This window comes from Diadema setosum, chromosome 16 (assembly GCF_964275005.1).
Source record: "Diadema setosum chromosome 16, eeDiaSeto1, whole genome shotgun sequence".
Lineage (NCBI taxonomy): Eukaryota > Metazoa > Echinodermata > Echinoidea > Diadematoida > Diadematidae > Diadema > Diadema setosum.
In genome coordinates this window covers 36,079,465-36,098,956 of record NC_092700.1, presented here as the reverse complement: position 1 = coordinate 36,098,956, position 19,492 = coordinate 36,079,465, and the positions used below count along the sequence as shown (strand labels likewise).

General features: G+C 39.2%; 2 protein-coding genes across 2 annotated transcripts in view; one reads left to right on the top strand and one right to left on the bottom strand.

Moving 5' to 3' along the window:
* Positions 1–7,143, bottom strand: part of LOC140240312 (sperm-associated antigen 1-like) — a 46,322-nt gene extending 39,179 nt beyond the window's left edge. Inside the window, exons 1-5 of the mRNA XM_072320095.1 lie at positions 7,071–7,143; positions 5,788–6,023; positions 5,116–5,190; positions 3,598–3,682; positions 2,571–2,690 (exon numbers count right to left, since the gene is read on the bottom strand). Of these exons, the coding sequence (XP_072176196.1) occupies positions 2,571–2,690; positions 3,598–3,682; positions 5,116–5,190; positions 5,788–5,930 (423 nt within the window). The 5' untranslated portion in view covers positions 5,931–6,023; positions 7,071–7,143. The remainder of the gene's footprint in view (positions 1–2,570; positions 2,691–3,597; positions 3,683–5,115; positions 5,191–5,787; positions 6,024–7,070) is intronic.
* A 1,086-nt stretch (positions 7,144–8,229) lies between these two features.
* Positions 8,230–12,244, top strand: LOC140240313 (uncharacterized). Its single transcript, XM_072320096.1, has 3 exons — positions 8,230–8,394; positions 10,872–10,960; positions 11,621–12,244. Exons 1-3 carry the CDS (start codon positions 8,292–8,294, stop codon positions 12,059–12,061), a joined length of 633 nt encoding a protein of 210 aa, XP_072176197.1. The 5' UTR covers positions 8,230–8,291; the 3' UTR covers positions 12,062–12,244.
* The last annotated feature ends 7,248 nt before the right edge of the window (positions 12,245–19,492 follow it).

Genomic DNA, 19,492 nt, shown 5'->3' with positions numbered 1-19,492 from the left:
AAAAAAAAAAAAAAACCAAACACATTAAGCTTAAGCTACAAGTTAATGGTTCTTTGATTATGCTATGGTATTACAAAAGTGACTGAGAATAAGAAGTATATTTATGATACCCAACGTGAAGCTATCAAGCCTACATCAACCTTTGCTTCTGATACGTATAGTATGTGCAGCATTGGCAAGCGTGATAAGCGATAATTACTGTGCACGCAACGCCTATAAAGGAAATGTGCCTAATATGGCGGGAATTCAGAATGTTACGGTTGTATACAGCTGCAGTAGAACAGACGCGAAAGCAGTCTTTGATGCTCTGCAACATTACGACCATGTGCGTAATTTGCGGGCTTTTAGTACACGCAAAGAACACGACCTCAAAAGACGACCATCGTTCATTAACTTCATTGACTTTTTCTACCGATACTGTCTTTTGAACTCCCGCCTACAATTGGTTCTCAGGTTCTATTTAAGTATTGGTACTTGCTAAACGCATCCTCTTTAGTTTCCATTGACAACAACGTGGGAGGAGAATGGAAGCGATCAACGCCCTCGCTAAAAGACGCTTCTCGTAATACGCCTTGCGTGCCTTTTTTTCTTTCAACTATTTCCTATTGTTTGTGAGTTAAAAACTTGCGGCAAACTACACCGCAGCCGACACACAACGCGTACCGACTCATTCATGCGGCGGCAGCGGCACGGACACAAACGCACCGAAGTTTACGTTCGGGCTGCCGTATTGGTCAGAATCGTTAATGATAGACCTGTCCTGCGATTGGTTAATTATCTTACACACCCAAGCTATCGCCTTATACGGTAGTGCGTGCGATGGAGCGTAAACGCCGTCGCTAAGCAGGACTGTTGGATTGTTTCGTTCCGTGAAAGAAACTGGTTGTGAGCTTGAACATAGCCTGAACTTTGAGAGCGATTTTCTCCGTTATTTAGAAAATGGACTGACATCATAAGCGTAGTTAATATCCGTTTTTATGATCTATAGGGATGTCGAAATGAGTTGTATTACATATCAGTGTAAAGCTTAGAGTCTGTAGAATTCGCATATAGGCATAACTACGATTTCATTTTTTGCGACTTTTGACTCATTCCGACGGAGCGCATCACATATTATGAAGTCATTTTCGCCGCATTCACGAGTGTTCACTGTGGAAGGCAGCCCCACCGCCGTGCTTACCTACCGAGATGAACGCCACACGGTGGGGCTGAAACAGGCGAGTCGCCGTAGTATTATAGTACAGACACGCAGTGGTGGGGCCTATTTCACGAGTTTGCCGAAAATAATGGATATCCAAGCGTACCACAGTTGTAATCTGTATTATTGGCAGTATTAAATCCGATACAGTTCATTAAATATTCTTTTGTCTAAAGGCTTAGCCAATGACAATAGTGCAGCGCAGCACCTGCTATGTGCTCGCTAGCTCGCTCCCCCGGCCGCCAGCGCTAGCCAGTGCAACCGCCGGCCGGCTGTCGCTGCGCTGCGCTAGCCATAGCCTTGCCAGCTCGCTGGCTACGGCTAGACTGGTCGTGAACGCAACGACTCCGTTCTTAGACGTCATCACAATTTAGAAGTGATAGTGCGCCGCATGCGGTGAAAGTATAGCAAGTTTTCCAAAACCGAGGAAATTGCATCCATTATGTTAACAAATATAGAACAAAATTCAGAACAGTAAAAAAACCCGCACAACCATAGAATTACTTAGAATTTAACATTTAATATTATTACATCATTGAGAAAAAAATGCCTAAACCATTTTATTAGGTCTTTAAAGAAAAGTCTCGAAACACTGAAGCGACAGCATTTTGTGATGGTAACTTATTGCACAAAATGTCAAGGGGGACCTCTTTGTTGTCATGTGGATCTGATGACAGTAAGCTAATCATATTTCTTGCAAACGGCTAGTAGCTGCATTACTGTAAAACAAGATATTTTCCCGGCATGAAATTTTTGCGAATGGGAGCCGACGGCCTTATTCACAGCATTAAATTTTTGTGATTTGCCTCTGACATTCAATGCATATAGTGAAGACTACACACTAGATCTTTAGCGTTTTAATTTCACAAAACTCAGCTCTCGCAAAATTTGCAAAATGAAAATGCATGGGAACATTCCTCATTATACAGTTTTGTGCAGGTCTTGGAGGCATGACTTTTGCAAAGATGTGCACAATTGTGACAGAAAATTAGAATTTACTTGGAAAGCTCCTGTGAAAACCACTATTCAAACACCACGCAATGCAAGCTAACTGTGTGAAGAATGGAAATGGAAAGGAAGCTTTCAATGTAAGTGTGGCATTTAGTGATTTATTGATCTGACCGAGTCAGGCGTTCGAATATGGCACATAAACAGTTCTGTATCAGTGGTGACTACAAGTTTTGGCACAGTTACTTTAGGGATTATTTCGTCTCAACTCCTGTGCCAAATGAAAGAAAGATTTATATCAGCCAGTGGTGACTAAAAGTTTTTGGACAGTTGCTTGGGGGATTATTTCATCTAACTTCTGTGTCAAATGAAGGAAATGTATTCACATTCTCAATGAATTCATTTTTCTAAAGTTAATATGTACCTTTTTCCCTGACGTGTTGATTGTTCCACGGTTGCGAACAGGAGGAAGATCTCCTCCATCTTTTCCGCTCGACGCCGATTTAATCTCTTCATCCTTTGTGGCAATCTCATTTGTCCACTCCTACAATTAAATGCAAACACAATATCTGAACTGCAAGCACCTAACATGACAAAAACACTCTGTTCTCACATTATTGGCCTAGTGATATCATGAGTTCATCGATATCTAAGCTACAATTTCTCTAGATTGACATTTGAGGTTGTCCATAATGAGAGATGGTTATACTGCAATCACCCAATAATTTAATGAATATGCATGTATGTTAATCAGTTTTAGTAAATTAACACATTCTGATACTGTATATAATTTATGATATAATATATAATTGATGGATCTCAAGAAATTTAGCAAGAAATCATCTTATTAGCCCCAACATGTTATGCAGAGTATCATTTTACAAACAAATTTCTAGTATTCATCACATATCTTTCTCATGGTTTTCTCAAATAGAATCCATGTTACACATCCCACTTTATCTGATAGGGTCAATGAATTTCAATTTTCTGATTTTGTAAGACAGAAAATCTCTCTAGACCATGCTTTCCAATTCGTCTCAATGCATTCTCATAAAAACGTACCAGGAATGATGAAACGCAGTTAATAGGTAAATGAAATTGTGAGAACAATCGCTTCCAAATTATGATCAAGGCATGTATGCAGGACATTAGGTATTATTAAATGAACTGATTAGGTATCACTGGTATCAATCATCTCGGTAGAATCCCATTTTCTTTGCTCGTTTTTCCACTTATAGGTATCACTGAAATACAATCTGGACAAACGAGAGTTCAGATATCAAATCTTCAAACTTTGAAAATGTATTTCTTAGTAACTAATGCATTATTTCGCAGTATTCTCTGCTTAAAAATTTAGCAATTTTATCATTGATGGGTGACAAGCCACATGCAAACAAATAATCAGGAATATTGAGTGAGTCAGAAGCAAGAAGCAACGCTCTGCTCTCTACCTTCACATCAGTAGCCACCTTTGTCCACTCTTCTTTGCCCACGTCATACTCTGTGGCGGGACGGTTTTCCTTCCGAAGTGACTTGCTGAATCACAAAATAAGAAGGAATTGATTTGTAAATATCTACAGTTATTGTATATCTCTTTCATACTTAACAGATTCAAAACCACTCACAATATTCTAGCAGGTACATTGTACAGCCTATGCATCAGAAGCAAAGTTAAATCAGTGCTTGAGAAGCCAACACTATTAAGCTGCATGTTATACACTAAAGAATACTAATTAGGTGAAGAAATTGGAATGGATTGCAAAAGATAACCCCCCCCCCCCCCAAAAAAAAAAAGAAGATATAGGCCGTGACACAAGAAAAGGGCCCTTAGGGCATCAAATACCGAAAATGAGTTTTCATCTCCACATTGTAGAAGGAACTCTGACATACATGTATGTAGATATGCAAACCTTTTTCTGAAACTCCACTCTTAAATGCACCAATTATGACATTAAAAAAAGCATGTTTTGTCCAAATCTCGTCACTTTTTGATGCGTCTATGCATGTGCGCACAGTTAGCTAGTTGATCTTTTTTTTTGTGCGTATTGCTTTGTCAAACTTCCGCGCCTCTTTATGGCGTTTGCGCGCAGCGGCGCTAAGGGCCCTTTTCTCGCGTCACGGCCCATATATATTATATTCCCATACAATGGATAACTGAGCTTGAGCCAGTTCATAATCAACGGCAAGACGTAATGAATGACAATATTTTTTAACTTTATTAGTTAACTTTTATACCGAGGAAAGTAGGATGGACTTCACTTGTTTTGAATTCCATTGATGGCAAGGGATCTTGCGATATATATGCAACTAAATTGTTAAAAAAATACACATCTATGCAGTATCAGTGACATTATTATTATTATTATTATTATTATTATTATTATTATTATTATTATTTATTCAGCAATTCAATATACAATACAAGTTGACATAAAATACATTCTCTATATCGTACAAGAGGACAACATATCACGAAGTAACTACTAAAGCTTACACATTGATGCAAACAGATGTTCCTGAGCATAAAATTAATCAATAAATCAAAGGACAAATTGAAAAACAACTGTATCAGCACAATTTTCAGAATCAAAGTATGGTTTTGAATGAGTGGAATGCCAAACTTTATGTACAAATTAAGTTTACATTGTATCTGTATTATCAAATATACTTACATATTGTACAGATATGGTCTGCTTTTCAGGGCATTGTAGATATCATTGAGGGAACTCAACTTCATGCTACGACCCAAGGAGCTTGCTTTGAGGGTTATAGCATGGAGTCAAGATCTCAAAAAGAGGACAGTTTGGGCATAAGGCATTTTGATTCTATGAAGATGTGCGAAGCTCAGGCAATTGTTGAATTTGCACCCACCATTTCAACCAATCAAATTTGAGGATTTATGAAATTAGGTGCATAATGCAAAATATTTGTACATCTAAATAGGTAGCCACAAACAATAAAGATCTCACCTGCTTGGAGCAATGTCTGCGAGTCTCTTCTCACAGAAGTCAACAAGATCCGGATAGTGTCCTTCCTTTCCAGATCTGTTCAATGATGGAAAGAAATCAAACCAGTCCTAGTTACATTGTAGTTCACATCTAGCCCTTCATGCGCTCAGGTGCGTGTACTTGCTATAAACTTGCCAAGGTCAGCATCATTCTGTAATTCTCCCAAACCTTGGGCATACACACCTTACAACTTCTTTTTTTTTTTTTACTTTTCCACCCTTCAAACTAAGAAAGTCAACCATGCAGAAGCTCACAGATAAAGACTGTTTTAGTGATTGGTGATGCAACACTTTTCAATTCAATTTTAACAACTTTCCCGCACTTATATAAAGAAGCCCCAGTGCAGTGCAACACGAACACTTGATCAAGCCAAGCTTGTTACCCCAATGTGTTTATGCATGGGAATCAACATAAATGATTGTTTTATCAAGTCCTTGCATGTACAAGTGATTTTCTGTATCATTTTTTATTAATTATCAGACATTCTTTACGGGCAAGTAAAATTCATGTTCAAGCAAGTGTTCTGCAACAATTACAACAACTCAAAAATCTGCATGCCCAACTGGGTAGGCACCTAAGTGGTACTACCAAAAAAAAAAAAAAAAAAAAAATGTATAACATCCTGCAATTTACTTAAGAGCTTTGAATATTTTCTCCAGCTCCTTGACATTGGTGCAATTTCCAATGTAGTTGTAGTCCATGTGCTCCAGGGGAACTCCACTCTCGGTTGCCGTGGAGACACCAAGCATCTGCTGTGTTGCCCGAGCATCAGCCATGGCTACTATCTGTGAGTGCAGCTCAGTTCCTTTGATTGTTTATACTTTGTATCGAGCACCGAGAGATGGTTAAACTTAAAGTGTCTGAAGGATCTGTAGTGAAATAGAATGAAGAATGATTTTACATAATAAAATATATTGTAATTGTACAGAACTTGACTACAATATAGAGTTTTTCAGTTTTGCATTCTTTTGATGTAGATTGTCTACAGTGTATCACGTCAATCTCTTAAAGGGCAAATTTTAAAATCAATTAAAAGAAAAATTAAGCAAAATGAATTCAATTTGATTAATTTAAATGTTGCATCTTGCATTTGACCGAAAGATCGGTCTGTATCTGGTCGTCGAGGAAATGTTTCGCAGAGACTGCGTCTGGCTTCACGGATCCCCTCCTTGTCTACTACGGAGAGCGACAACGTCAAAAAAATAAAAGACTCCTCCGGACAGATGAGACGGATCTTTCCGTCTAATCTTGCATGCGCATGCACTAGTTGAGTAGTTTATCTTCCTTCATACATTCAATTGCCAAAATAAATGGGAAATTTAGATTTCTGGAGTACCGGTACCCACATTATCAGTGAACTTGACAACTACTAAACCGAACCACTGGTTACAAACGTTCTTGAGGACTTTTATCTTACCACTGCACCACATTATCCATTATACCTGGTACCCCATGACATTCACTCACTCACCCATTTCAAAAAATTTTCATTTAAACCTGTCACTTTGCGAAATGACGGCAATCACCGTCTTTAAACTAAAGGGAGAGTAACATGAAGCTTTTTAAACCCAGGTGATTCGTAGGACTGAAATAGTTTCTATGAGTTATGATGACGCCAGAGCCAGAGTAGCTCTGAGCTCGATCGAGGCACGCTACGTGCACGAGGCACGAGGCCGAGGCACGAGGCCGAGGCACGAGGCCGACGCCAGGCGACGAATTCATCTTTTTTATTCGTTTTATACTCTACACAATCTTCAGTATGTGGGACAATAATATCGACTACGAACGTGTCCGCGTGACTGCATATAACACATGTTTAATTTAACAAAATTTGATTTATATCAGTTAAGATACTTCAGAAAACCAAGACAAAATATCACTGCGAAGTAGCGTGAGGTTAACTGCCGGTTAATTACCTTTGATAACGAGTGGCTTTAGCTTTTCATCAAAATATCCGGAGGAGTGTTCTGCTCGTGATCAGTGTGAGACTGTGTGGGCGAAGAGAAAAGGGCTTGGACGAATTCAATGGAGACTACGTACGTCCTACGATTTCTTGCAAGAGACGGAATGGCCCAAATAAACATCGGCCTATACAGTAAAACATGTCGCCCGCTAGAAGTTCCAAGCTGAGGGTTTTTTTTTTTTTAATTATTATTATTTCTTTGAAGATCCTGGTTAAAGTCAATTACTGTTTATGAAATTGTGCATTCTGTCTGTGAACAAATATTGTAACATCATCGGCTATCACAAATAGTCTACAAAAACTTTCGCTGTTGAAATGCTGTCGAATTTTTATTTTTATTTTATTTTTTTGCTTTTGCAGCTCGAGATGGCTCTATAGAATGTCTAGTCCTTTCTCATACCTCCTTGGTCCTGTTTAATCGCTACAGAGTCCAGTGTTCTATGACGAAACATCAAGATCAATGGTAAGATTTCCAACAAAAAAAAAAACTATTTCGCAGAGGTCTGATAAAATCTTACCCAGTATCTGATGGGTATGTCCATATTACAGGTTGATGGGATAGGCATTTTTACACAATACATGTACTACAAGCGATTGACAAGAGGAAGTGTTCCATAGGATAAACTATTGGGCGAAGCTTTAGGGGTCGGGGTGGCGCTCTGCCGTAGATACATGATGAGTGCCTGCCTGGAGCTGTACTGTGTGGCCTTGCTTCGTGCATGCATATAGCCATAGCACGTAGTCTGCATAATATGCATAGTGTACATAACTAACTACACCACTATTTAGTACGGGTTATGTCGAACCACTCACCACCACTGCACCAGCAACAGTCCGATCGTTCCTACTTTGCTGAGTATCGCATCCATCGGGACGGACTACGACCCGCTTGCTCATCTTGCAACGGACAGCTAGATCTAGTTTCTGTAACTACGCTTAAACTTCCTCCTCTGAAAGGAATTGAGTGTATGTTACAGAACTCAGATTCAGAATTCTTTAGTTCTATGGTTCTGGTCTGTCATTCGCCCGCATCTTACTTAAATTTAAGGCAATTCTAGGTGTCTAGGCCTAGAGTCTACTTCTTCTTTCATGCCCAGCTACTTAGCCTACAGACCTTCTCTCCTAGCCAAGTCACCTTGCTGATCCCCCTCTTGAAGAACATCCAGTGCTCACAATGAGCCCCATCCCCAAGGCAAATGAGCCCGGAAACAACCCCAAAGCCGCGGGGGAGGATGGTGATGATCTGGAGCCTCCACCCCATAATGGGTTTGCTGCAGGTATTTATGTTTAGATCTATGTTAGTATGTAGGGTTCTAGAAGTAGAACTGCAATTAACACTTAAGAGTCCCCTACACCCACCCCCCCCCCCCTTTCTTTTCCCTGACTTGATTCAAAATTCCTCTGCCTAAATACACTGTAACATGCTTTGCACTAGCCCGACCAGACACTGTTACGCTATGCGAAAACAGCGTCTGACACGCGCGGCATGCAGCCTCGAAGTGAGGAACCTCAACACAACTACAAAACTTAGGAACATGTATACTTTTCTCCTTTAAACAGAATACTTTACTCACGTTAAATGCTACAGAAGAATAGTTCGCCACACTGGGTCCATGGAGACCACTTGCGATAAGTCCGTGGAACAAATAAATGACACTTTCTGGCGCAATTCCTGACCGCCGGGCTTCGTCGTTGCAGGATTCAAAATGGCGCCTTGACTTATGCGCATGCGTGACCGGATGTGCTCCAGAGCGAGCGCGTGTGCGTTGAAAGTGTCGAACAAACCTTGGCGTCTGCGACACAATAACCCAGTACAGTTTATAGCTGTTAACCATGCGTACGCTGCTTGAAAGGGCATTCACATCACGTGACCACCCGATATCTGAGCTTGGCCTGGCGTGAAAGATTGTGTACGGTGTGGACATGCTGGATATGATGATCAATTTCGGTAAGTTTCATTACGTACATTTGAATGTATATAGCATCAGATGTAGAGTAAATATTGAAGAGTATACTCGATGAGTTTGAGGTGACAAAAATGATCGTAAGTATCAAAAGTCAAAGCTATCGTGTACGATTACGTCGCCTCTCCTAGTGATTGGTGGTCGCGCGCGTACAGCCCTGTCGCGACGTACCATGTACAGCGACTGGGCTGTGTATAGTTAGCTTTGCACTATCATTGTGTCACAGCAGTCAACATACAACACTGTGTACCGGTTCAACATAAGTAACATTCCCAATAATTTATGCAATATGTTTATGATGTTATTGTTACAAGAAAATATGCTGTGTTGACCGAGTCTGAGGTATGGTATTAAAAATGACAGTCTTACCTCTGATTACATCTTCTGCTGCATAATCTTGTCTATCGTAGCTAGAACCAATAGTTAATTATTGTCAGCTAGAGAAATTAACAAAATATATCAATTTACTGATGATAGCACTAGCATATTCGATCAAACATCCCATGAAAATATAATTAATGGGATTATAAATGGGGTCTCAATATTGTGATTGCAAGGAAAATTGTAGATTTGTCTGTATTTACTATTAATGTCAATATTGATGCAATTAATTTCACTAGAAGTGAGGTAAAGACGTCAACCTCTCAAAATATGAAATTGCCAATTGGGTAAAATGCCTTATTTGGGTGAAAAGTAGAATTTGTAGTCATTTAGACTTGTCCTGTCAATGGCAGACTGCAGTACTGGTCATTTACTGTCAGGTGTACCATGAATGATGGAGGGATAATGGATATCTTGATATTATTAATATAGTTTCGATTTGTTATCAGATGACATATTATGATACCAGTGTCGTCACTTTTAATCCCATAGGTACTTTGAGTTGTGATTAAGTCATGAAACTTTTTTTTTTTAGCATTCTTTAAAAGATTATAGTGTACTTTTATTCATTAAAATCTTCCTCAATATCAAGTACAAAGGTCCCAGTTATTGATCTCTTTCCATCTTCATTCCTCTGTCTATCTATCTATCCATCTGTCTCTCCTTGCCTTCATTCCTCTATCTATCCATCTATCTCTCCTTGCCTCCATTTCTGTCTATCTATCCATCTACATGTATCTCTCTTTGCCTCCATTTATCTATCCATCTATCTCTCCTTGCCTCCATTCCTCTATGTATCCATCTATCTCTCCTTGCCTCCATTCCTCTATCTATCCATCTATCTCTCTTTGCCTCCATTCCTCTATCCATACCCTTTGCCTCCATTCCTCTATCCATCTATCTCTCCTTGCCTCCATTCCTCAATCTATCTATCAATCTATCTCTCCTTGCCTCCATTCCTCTATCTATCCATCTATCTCTCCTTGCCTCCATTCCTCTATCTATCCATCTATCTCTCCTTGCCTCCATTCCTCTATCTATCCATCTATCTCTCCTTGCCTCCATTCCTCTATCTATCCATCTATCTCTCCTTGCCTCCATTCCTCTATCTATCCATCTATCTCTCCTTGCCTCCATTCCTCTATCTATCAATCTATCTATCCATCTATCTATCTCTCCTTGCCTCCATTCCTCTATCTATCTATCCATCTATCTCTCCATCTATCTCTCCTTGCCTCCATTCCTCTATCTATCTATCCATCTATCTCTCCTTGCCTCCATTCCTCGATCTATCTATCTATCCATCTATCTCTCCTTGCCTCCATTCCTCTATCTATCCATCTATCCATCTATCTCTCCTTGCCTCCATTCCTCTATCTATCTATCCATCTATCTCTCCTTGCCTCCAGGTATGCCAAGCAGTGAAGATGACAGTGACGGTGGTGATGCTGATGATGTTGGGTATGGAGGATACCAACTCTTGGCTCAAGACCCCGAGGTACATTGTAGAGCTCAAGCCTGATTCTCTCTGTGCAAATTCTGCATTTGTTTCCATGCTTTCCATATCAGTTTGCTGCTAAAAGGATATCACTGATAATCATTGATGACAATCATCATTAATCCCAGTAATCACTTTGTATAGAACACAATGACCCATATAGTAGTAGTGGCAGTTGCATTTCTACACCTCATTTTGTTACTTCTCACTTATATTACAAAATTGTAACTCTAGATATTAATGAATCAAGTAATAAAATGGCTATGACAGGTTCACAGCTGCTTAGTTACAGGTGAAATGTATGAATGTAAAGGGTCAAGGTGTTCATTTTCTTTATTAACACAGTAGTTCGATTTAACAGATGTTCTACTGTGAAAGCATTTTTTACCAAAAGTTTTGTCTGTCTGCTGTGCATCTGGTCAAAGTTAAAATTCTGATTACCTCTGGCTATGTTATTTCATAAGGTCTGACCGTGGTAATATTTCTGTAGTTGCATCGTGACTGGGAAGAAATTTATGTAAGAGATCATTTGAAAGACATAAATCTAAATACATTGTGTTGCTTTTTATATTCCACTGTGTTTAACATCCAGAATTTATCTCAGGGACCCTTTATATGTGTATTTCAAACATGACGTCTGGTACCAAAATGTATTTTCAGCATGTAGGCATGGATAGTGATGAAGACAGTGAGGAGGTCAATGAAGCAAGCTCAGATGACTTCCCTCCAAGAAATCCTGCAGAGGATCCTTCTTCTTCAAGTGATGCGTCAAATACCAGCTCCAACCCCCTAGAACCAAGTCTTCCTACGCACCTTGCAAAGCTCCTGCCGGCTGCTCCCCCGGTACCGGACACTGCCTCCCTCGTCTCGCACACCGACACGGAGGCCTCACTGGAGCAGCGAAAGAAGAGGATGGCGACTGACGAGCAGATCCGGGCAGCCATGGCGGGGTTCTCCCTGCCGACCACGGCCATCCCGGCCTGGGCCAAATCTCTAGAGGAGGAAGATTGGAAGAAGAAGCTTGTAGCCAGCATACAGAACAAACATGAGAAGCAGCAGAGAACTGGCTCAGGGCAGAGGGGAGGTGGGGGAAAGAAGTGAGGACTCATCCCCCTTTCTCTGGTCCCATTCTCCAAGAGATGGCATTAAACTCCTGAGATCAGAGCCTTGATGGTAAGCGACAAGGCAAGATTCCATCAAATTGGAATAAGACTGATCTAAGTGAGAGGCGGAGCCAGTGTAGCGATGGTACAGACATATCAAACAGGGTGTTTGCGTCAGAGCTTACCCAGTGCCAGAAAGATTGATAGAGAGCTACAATGTAACTCTTGAGCTCACTAATGTGCTCTTCTGATATTGTGAAGCACGTCTTAACCCGTTGAGGACGGGCTGATTTTGCTACAACACGCATTTCCCATAGACACATGCCACTGATGCCAGAGTACTTGGGACTCGTCCTCAACAGGTTAATGGCTGACTTAGAGAAAAGAACTTGCTTGCGAGTCTGCATTGAGACTACTTGTAGGTAATCACCTGCTACTCGGTGATACTGTAGTTGCTGGTGATTCATATGCAAAGTGATTACTTGTATTTGCTTGAAATTAAAAGTCTTGTGCAGGTTTGATATTGCATTTTAACTCGCCTTTGTTGGCAATGGAAGCAGATCATGTAGGTGACCGAAAACATCTTGGGGTATCTGGTGGAGTACATATAAATGTGGTGCTCATTCACATATATTCTTGTGCTTGACTAATTCTTGAGCCTTTCAAGGCAAGAGAGCTTTCCAGAAAACTTACGATAAGTAATCATATTCTAAGCATGACACGTTGTCTCATTTGTAAACAATTACAGAGAAACTGAGCAATGATCGACATCTACTTTACAGATTTAATGGTGATTTTATGATGATAATGATTTTCAAGTGAGTGATGAAAATGAAACTTTCAATTTTGTAAAAGAGTTCTCTTTCCTTCTACTCCCCAGAAGTTCCCTCCGAAATTCACGTCACATTCCCATTTGTGAATCTATTGGCTTGTACTTTTTGTATTGACCTGAAAGTCCATTTCAATATCATTGTCATATCAATTGTCATTGACTTTGGTAAATACAGTGCAATTAGGGAAAGGCAAAATGATAGAAGTTCATCAAAATCAGAGCAAAAGTGAACAATGTGTTCTTTTGAGGCTTCACATTTTCCATAAATTAGTGATATCAGTTGCAATGTTATACAACATATGCAAATTTAGATAAAATAATGATATCAAGACCTCATGAGATTTTTTTTTTTTTTTTTGCACCAACCAATGAGAAAGCTGCAATTTGAGAGCAGCCATTTCCTCAACTAGATATTGGTATGGTTGCAACCATTTTTTATTCTGTAAAAGTGCGTAAAACTTTACCCATCCATGATTTAGTGTATGTCTGATTTTGATAGACCTTGTACCATGCTCAACATCTGATCTTACTGCATTGATTTTGTGAATTTAACCAGCTAAGAATGGGCTGATTTTGGTACAGCACACGCTTTCCATAGATGCCTGTCTGATTATACTGGGAAATAGTCTTGAATGGGTTGATATGATGTCGAATTTTAACTGGTAATTCTACATACAAATTTGGGAACCAAATGTTATCAAAACAATCTTTTATGTCAGAACTGCTGTAAATGTACTGGTATGAATGTATTTTATCTTGTACATGTAGTGATCTTCTGTGATCTCGTTGGTCAATCATCCACTCTCTGAGTATTTTCTGTATTTTCAAGAATGAGGTCATATGTCTGTTGTTGTTTTTATGTAATGCTTTGTTGTTGATGTTAAAGCGCATGCACCATATCCATCCCTGGATATTTCCTGTATTCCATGATGATGTCATCACTAAAAGATAAAATCATTACCCACTGTTTGTTCTAACAAAATATGGCACCAGACCAGAGATATTTGCCCATATTTCTTTAACAAGCAAGAGGTAACAAAAGTGTTAATTCAGGTCCCATGACATTTGCTCCTGAGATAATTGCTCCCATGAAATATCTGCACACTAAGCCAAACATAAATTCTACCCACAAACATAACCCTAACCCTAATTCTCACATCAAACTACAAAACCTAAAGCCCTATCACAACCCTAACCCCAAGTCCATGGTGAAAATAAGTCTGGAGCAACTGTTGTAGGAGCAGATGTCATGTCACCATTGCTTCATGACACTGTAATGGAATAGTGCTGTAACATCATAAAGTGCAATTTAGATTTCTGTGGTATGTGATTGTGGATACATGTATACAATTGTGTTATTTTCATTCAAGGCTTCATATCAATATGAATCAGTCTTGCAAAGAATAGTTTGCTAGAATGTTTCAATCCATAATATAAAGATCTTTTTCTTATTGTATGAAATGAAACTACACTTTGTAAATCAATATAAATCTGTTTAGAGATTCCATGAACTGCAATATGGCGAACAGACAATATTCCATTTTTGTTTCAGTGAAGTTGCTGCATTCCCAAAATGAATAATGTTACAGTTTGGGAGGTGCTACATTTTTGGTCGTTGATTTGTATTACACTGCCTTTCAAACAATATTGACATTAAAGTACACTTGCATTTAAAACATGCAGTCATGAAACCTACGTTTTACGCCATTATCTGTGGTATTCTGAATGAATGTCCACATAACAGTCATTTAATTAGATTCATAGTATGTAGCACATCCTCCAAAGGCACACATCATATAAGTTAGGAAATATACACCTCTCAGATATCATATTTTCTATTGCCCACATTATTTGTTGGAGAGGATGAAGAGAGGAATGTGTATGACCAGGTTTCTAAGTGTTCAGAGATCTATGTATTTTGAAAAGAAAAAGTGGTTAGAAGTTATATATTGTGTCCGAGAATGGCTTTTGGTAATTTGTTTAATTGTATAGTACAGTGTATTTCTACAAAATCTTACATGTCCTGGCATGAGATGATTTTAAGATACATCAAACATTCCAAGAAATTCAAGTAGAGAAAGTCAAGTATCCCTTGATCAGCTGTATCGCCTTTATCCCATGATAGTTTGTTGTCACATACCGTTTCTTCCCATGTCATGTTTCGAAGGACAGGGGATTATGTCAGCTCAAAGCAGTGATCGCCTCCCCCTCCCCCCCCCCCCCCCCCATAAATGAGTTTGACCCAACCTGAGGAAGGAGAGGGTTTTTTCCCTTTTAATAGCTCCATGTCATTTGAGAATTAAGCTTATTAGAACTGGGACATAGACTCTTATGAATTCAGAAAAAGTTGGTCGCCTCAAACCCTCATTGATATAGTTGATTTCGTATTCTCTTTTCCTTCTATTGCTGCTTGAACAGTAACCACTTCTTGTAATCTTTTTCCGGTTTTCTCTGTTATGCTATAGTGTTGACATTTGCATGACAGTTATTGTATATTGGAGAGCACAAAATACATGTATCATGAAAACTCCTCCGTAATCATTATTTTATAATAGATTATGGTGGATAATTCATCTTTTTGTTGAAGGCTCACAAAGTTTACACAGATAGGGATTATTCTTGTTTAAGCCAGGCAAGACTATGTTATGCATTGAAATATCTTGAATGTACATGTAGTAGTTATTGCTTGTAAAACTATAAAATAAAGATAAATGTTATATTATGTAAAATCTATACCGAGCCAAAATTGTTTTGTTCAATTATCTGGTGGTTTTGTGTATGTTGTTTTTCTTTTGTTTTGGTCTGTTATGTTTTTGTTTTGTTGTAAGCAACTATCCAGCCAATGGTATACTGGTTATATAATTGTGTAAACTATTTACATACAATATTATGTGTGTCCAGAAGCAGCGAGTAAATAATGAGCAAAATATAGAACATCACATGTTCTTACATATTGCAACAGACCCAACGCAATACTACTCAATTTACCTGCATGCTGACTGCTTTACTTCACATCTTCGCGATATTCCTCATATCACGCCTTCTTCTTGTTGTTGTTTTATGTGTTTGTTTGCGTGAGATCCTGTAATCACACACCAATGTGCAATGGTGACATTTTCGTTTGCCATCATTGCATTTTTGAACTTCAGTGTATCCTTTGTCTTAACGAGAACTTCTAAAGATTTCCACCAAATTTCCTTGACTCCACCACCAACAAGTACATGTACATAAAGTATATGCTCTACAATGCTTCTTGTGTTTGAAAGCATAAGCTTATTGTCAAGTTTTTAAAATGCCATCAGTATAAAATCACTTTAAAAAAAAAAATCCCGAAAGCTTGCCCATAATGTAGAATGTGTTCCCTGGTCTGTTCAGTTGATAACATTAATTCACGTGATGGTCAAATAATATCTAACCCGGTTTAATGTTGCCGTACTATAAATCTATGTGATTTATACTGCATTCATATCGGCTGTACAGGTTGGGGATATGTTTTTCTCCTGTAATACTCTCACAGTCAACCCCTTGAAGCCAGACCTATTGACCGATTCGGGTTCGTTGAGGGCAGCAGACATTTTACGGCACAGGGCGCAGCCATAGTGGGTGTATCAGCCGACCCCCCCCCCCCCCCCCCTGCTCTCCCCCACCCCGGGGCAACATGTTTACACGCACTTGTAACAAAGGTTCGCGCACTAAGCAAGCATTCGCGCACTCAGTACGAGACGCCTATTGGCTAAAGCAGTTTTTCATTCTGCGCGCGTGCTAATGTAGGGAGAGGGGTGGGGGAGTGCGGAGGGGGGTCGGCTGATACACCCACTATGGCTGCGCCCATGCCAAAAATACACATAGCGCGTCACAGAATCGGTCAATATAAGAACCAGTCATCTCTGGTATAAAAAGTCGATTCTTCCGCTCCGCATGTGTGCATTTTGACTTTTTACCTATATAACAGATGTTGCCGAGACGTGCATTTATATGTTTATCAATTATGAATTAACAAAAGCGGTATATGTTATACTCTTTTTTTAAATCGAAATAATTACATCGAATTGAAAGGAGCTACATGTAAGCTTCAAAATTTCAAACAGGCAAGCAAACAGATAAGAATTTGATATAGACCTGTTTAAGCAGGTCTACGTAGCAACAGGTGTTATACAGCCTGTATTCTCTCTCTGTTTGTTTGTTTGTTTGTTTGTTTGTTTGTTTTCTGCCGAGAAGCGAAAATACCCCATCGTTATCCCCGGCCCCATCCCTCCACCGACGGCGGAGACGACAACGGCAACAACAACAAAGAAAAAAAAAAAAAAAGAAAACAAAAAGAGGACAGGAAGTGGAAATTTCCCAGCGCTGAAGTTCAGCATAACTGACCCGTATCCGACGGGGGTAATAATACTTTCTTCATCCAGTCAATCAAGTTCTGTGCAAACCTACATTTTAACAAGTACGCGGTATGAGTTCTGCTAAAAACCATAAAAATGAAATTGTCAAAGAATAACGGCATGAAAACTCTAGATTTTCGCTGTGCGCCAGTAGAATGTCACGATTCTCACAATATGGAGTAACTAGGCAAATCAAATTTACCATTATTTCATCGCCAGTCCGTGTATGATAATAGAGAACGATTTCCCTCGATGATGTCAGGAAATTGGACGCATCGAGTCGGAAAACATCGCAATTGGGTGCTGGAGCGGAGTGCACCGGAAGCGCACAAACTTCAGATTTCTTTTCACGTGGGTTCCTCTATAGTGATCTCACGCTTCATGCAAACATTGCTTGATATCCATAACCGCCAATATCCGTGTTCATTTTTTTAGCCCGCCGATATTATGACCGCCGAGTCAAACACTAAATTACCCGCCCCTTACAAGACTCTTGAATTCTCCGGATTTTCACCAGGTTCGTGTGGGCAATAGCTAATGGCATCTACGATAGTATGTTAGGGTTGAATTCCTCCTCGACCTCAATGTCGACTTGAATTGCCAGCCACTCCATATAGAATGTTTGCTAAACAGAAATATGTCCATTGCAAGTGGACAGTCTTTTCGCTCCATTTCCGCAATATCCGCCTTGTGGCGAGAAACTCTTCGTAGCTATGGTAACAAAGAGAACAAGACTTGACCCTCTGGGTATCGCTTTTGTTCGTTTTAGATCGTGACATATTTCTTGTGATAGTTTGTAGGGACCCGAATAGTGAACAATAAAGCCTATCACTGATCACAAGAAACTGGCTAAATGCCACTATTTATCATGTTATTGTTCTCAGAATGAAGTTGAAATGTAGGCCTAAGTCATTAGAATCAAACTTGGGAGGACTTCATCTATGTGATTTTTTCTTAATTTTGGTGAAACGTTGTTAGAGGCCCTAAGCGTTGTTCAAAGGACAGCGTTAATTTTTTTCTACATGATTAACTATTTCTCCGAAACAAAAGATTAGGTCTATAAATAAATCATAAATATAGCGCCCCTGAGGCGATTTCCATATGCATACATTGATTCTATATAATGATGGCCCCACTCCAAAACACACACACACATACATATACACACACACACACACTCACACACACACACACACATTTGTATATACACGTATATATATATATATATATATATATATATATATATATATATATATATTATATCCTAACTTTTTTGACAACTTTTGTCGATTTCATTTATATCGTCGTATCAATGAATCGAATGCATTCTTTTTTGTCCAACAAATCAATGGCCTCGTTGTGTACTTCGAAACCTGCGTGCGTTTGGGAGATCAATCTATCAACGTTGTTGATTTGCTTCTTCGATTACGATTTTGTTGTAAAACGCACTGTGTGATGCAGGTCAATATTCTACACTGTCATTCTTTGTAGCAAAGCATGCACGGACATCATTCTCCTTACGCTTACTGATCAAGATTCGCTGAATTTTGCATCACGATTCGTTGCTTAAACCCGTATTTGTAGACTTGAGTTTCCACCTAATTATAGTGTGTACAGTGTACTAACTCCGCCGGATATTAATACCACTTCCATGATAATGATGATTGGAGTAAGATCATGAATAGGACTTTCAGCTGCAAGATTGATCTCAACAAGTTCAAGGCGAAGGACCTGTACAGCTATTATTACGTAATGGGAGAATCTGATATAGAATAACAAATCGAACCATTTCAACTGCGCGAATGATACTTAGACGAGAGTTAACCGACAGTGGCATTACTTGCTCTGTTTAAAGTAAGATGCGTCCAGTGCGGTAGTTGTTGTTCTTCTTCTTCTTCTTCTTCTTCTTCTTCTTCTTCTTCTTCTTCTTCTTCCTATTGTTGTTGTTGTTGTTGTTGTTGTTGGACATATTTATAGAACACCGAAATTTGGTTTTGATTATGAAGGTAGGACAAAGAATAATCCTGCGCTATTTTGCCAAGCGATATTTGTCGCATATCAAACGTGGATGAGTGACAACTAAAAAGGCGTCAAACCATTGGACGGAAGAGAACATCATGAGTATTCTATATCATGATATTCAGTTTTATTGACAGTAAGTCCTTTTATTTTTTTTATACTTGTCATTTTGTTTTTCATTGTGTTGCAAAGGGAATGC

Bases quoted from the DNA above. Each gene is read 5' to 3' on its own strand.
- LOC140240313 (XM_072320096.1), top strand. From the start codon at position 8,292: ATGAGCCCCATCCCCAAGGCAAATGAGCCCGGAAACAACCCCAAAGCC. The intron at 8,395-10,871 runs GTATTTATGTTT...CCTTGCCTCCAG, and splicing joins CCATAATGGGTTTGCTGCAG to GTATGCCAAGCAGTGAAGAT. The intron at 10,961-11,620 runs GTACATTGTAGA...ATGTATTTTCAG, and splicing joins TCTTGGCTCAAGACCCCGAG to CATGTAGGCATGGATAGTGA.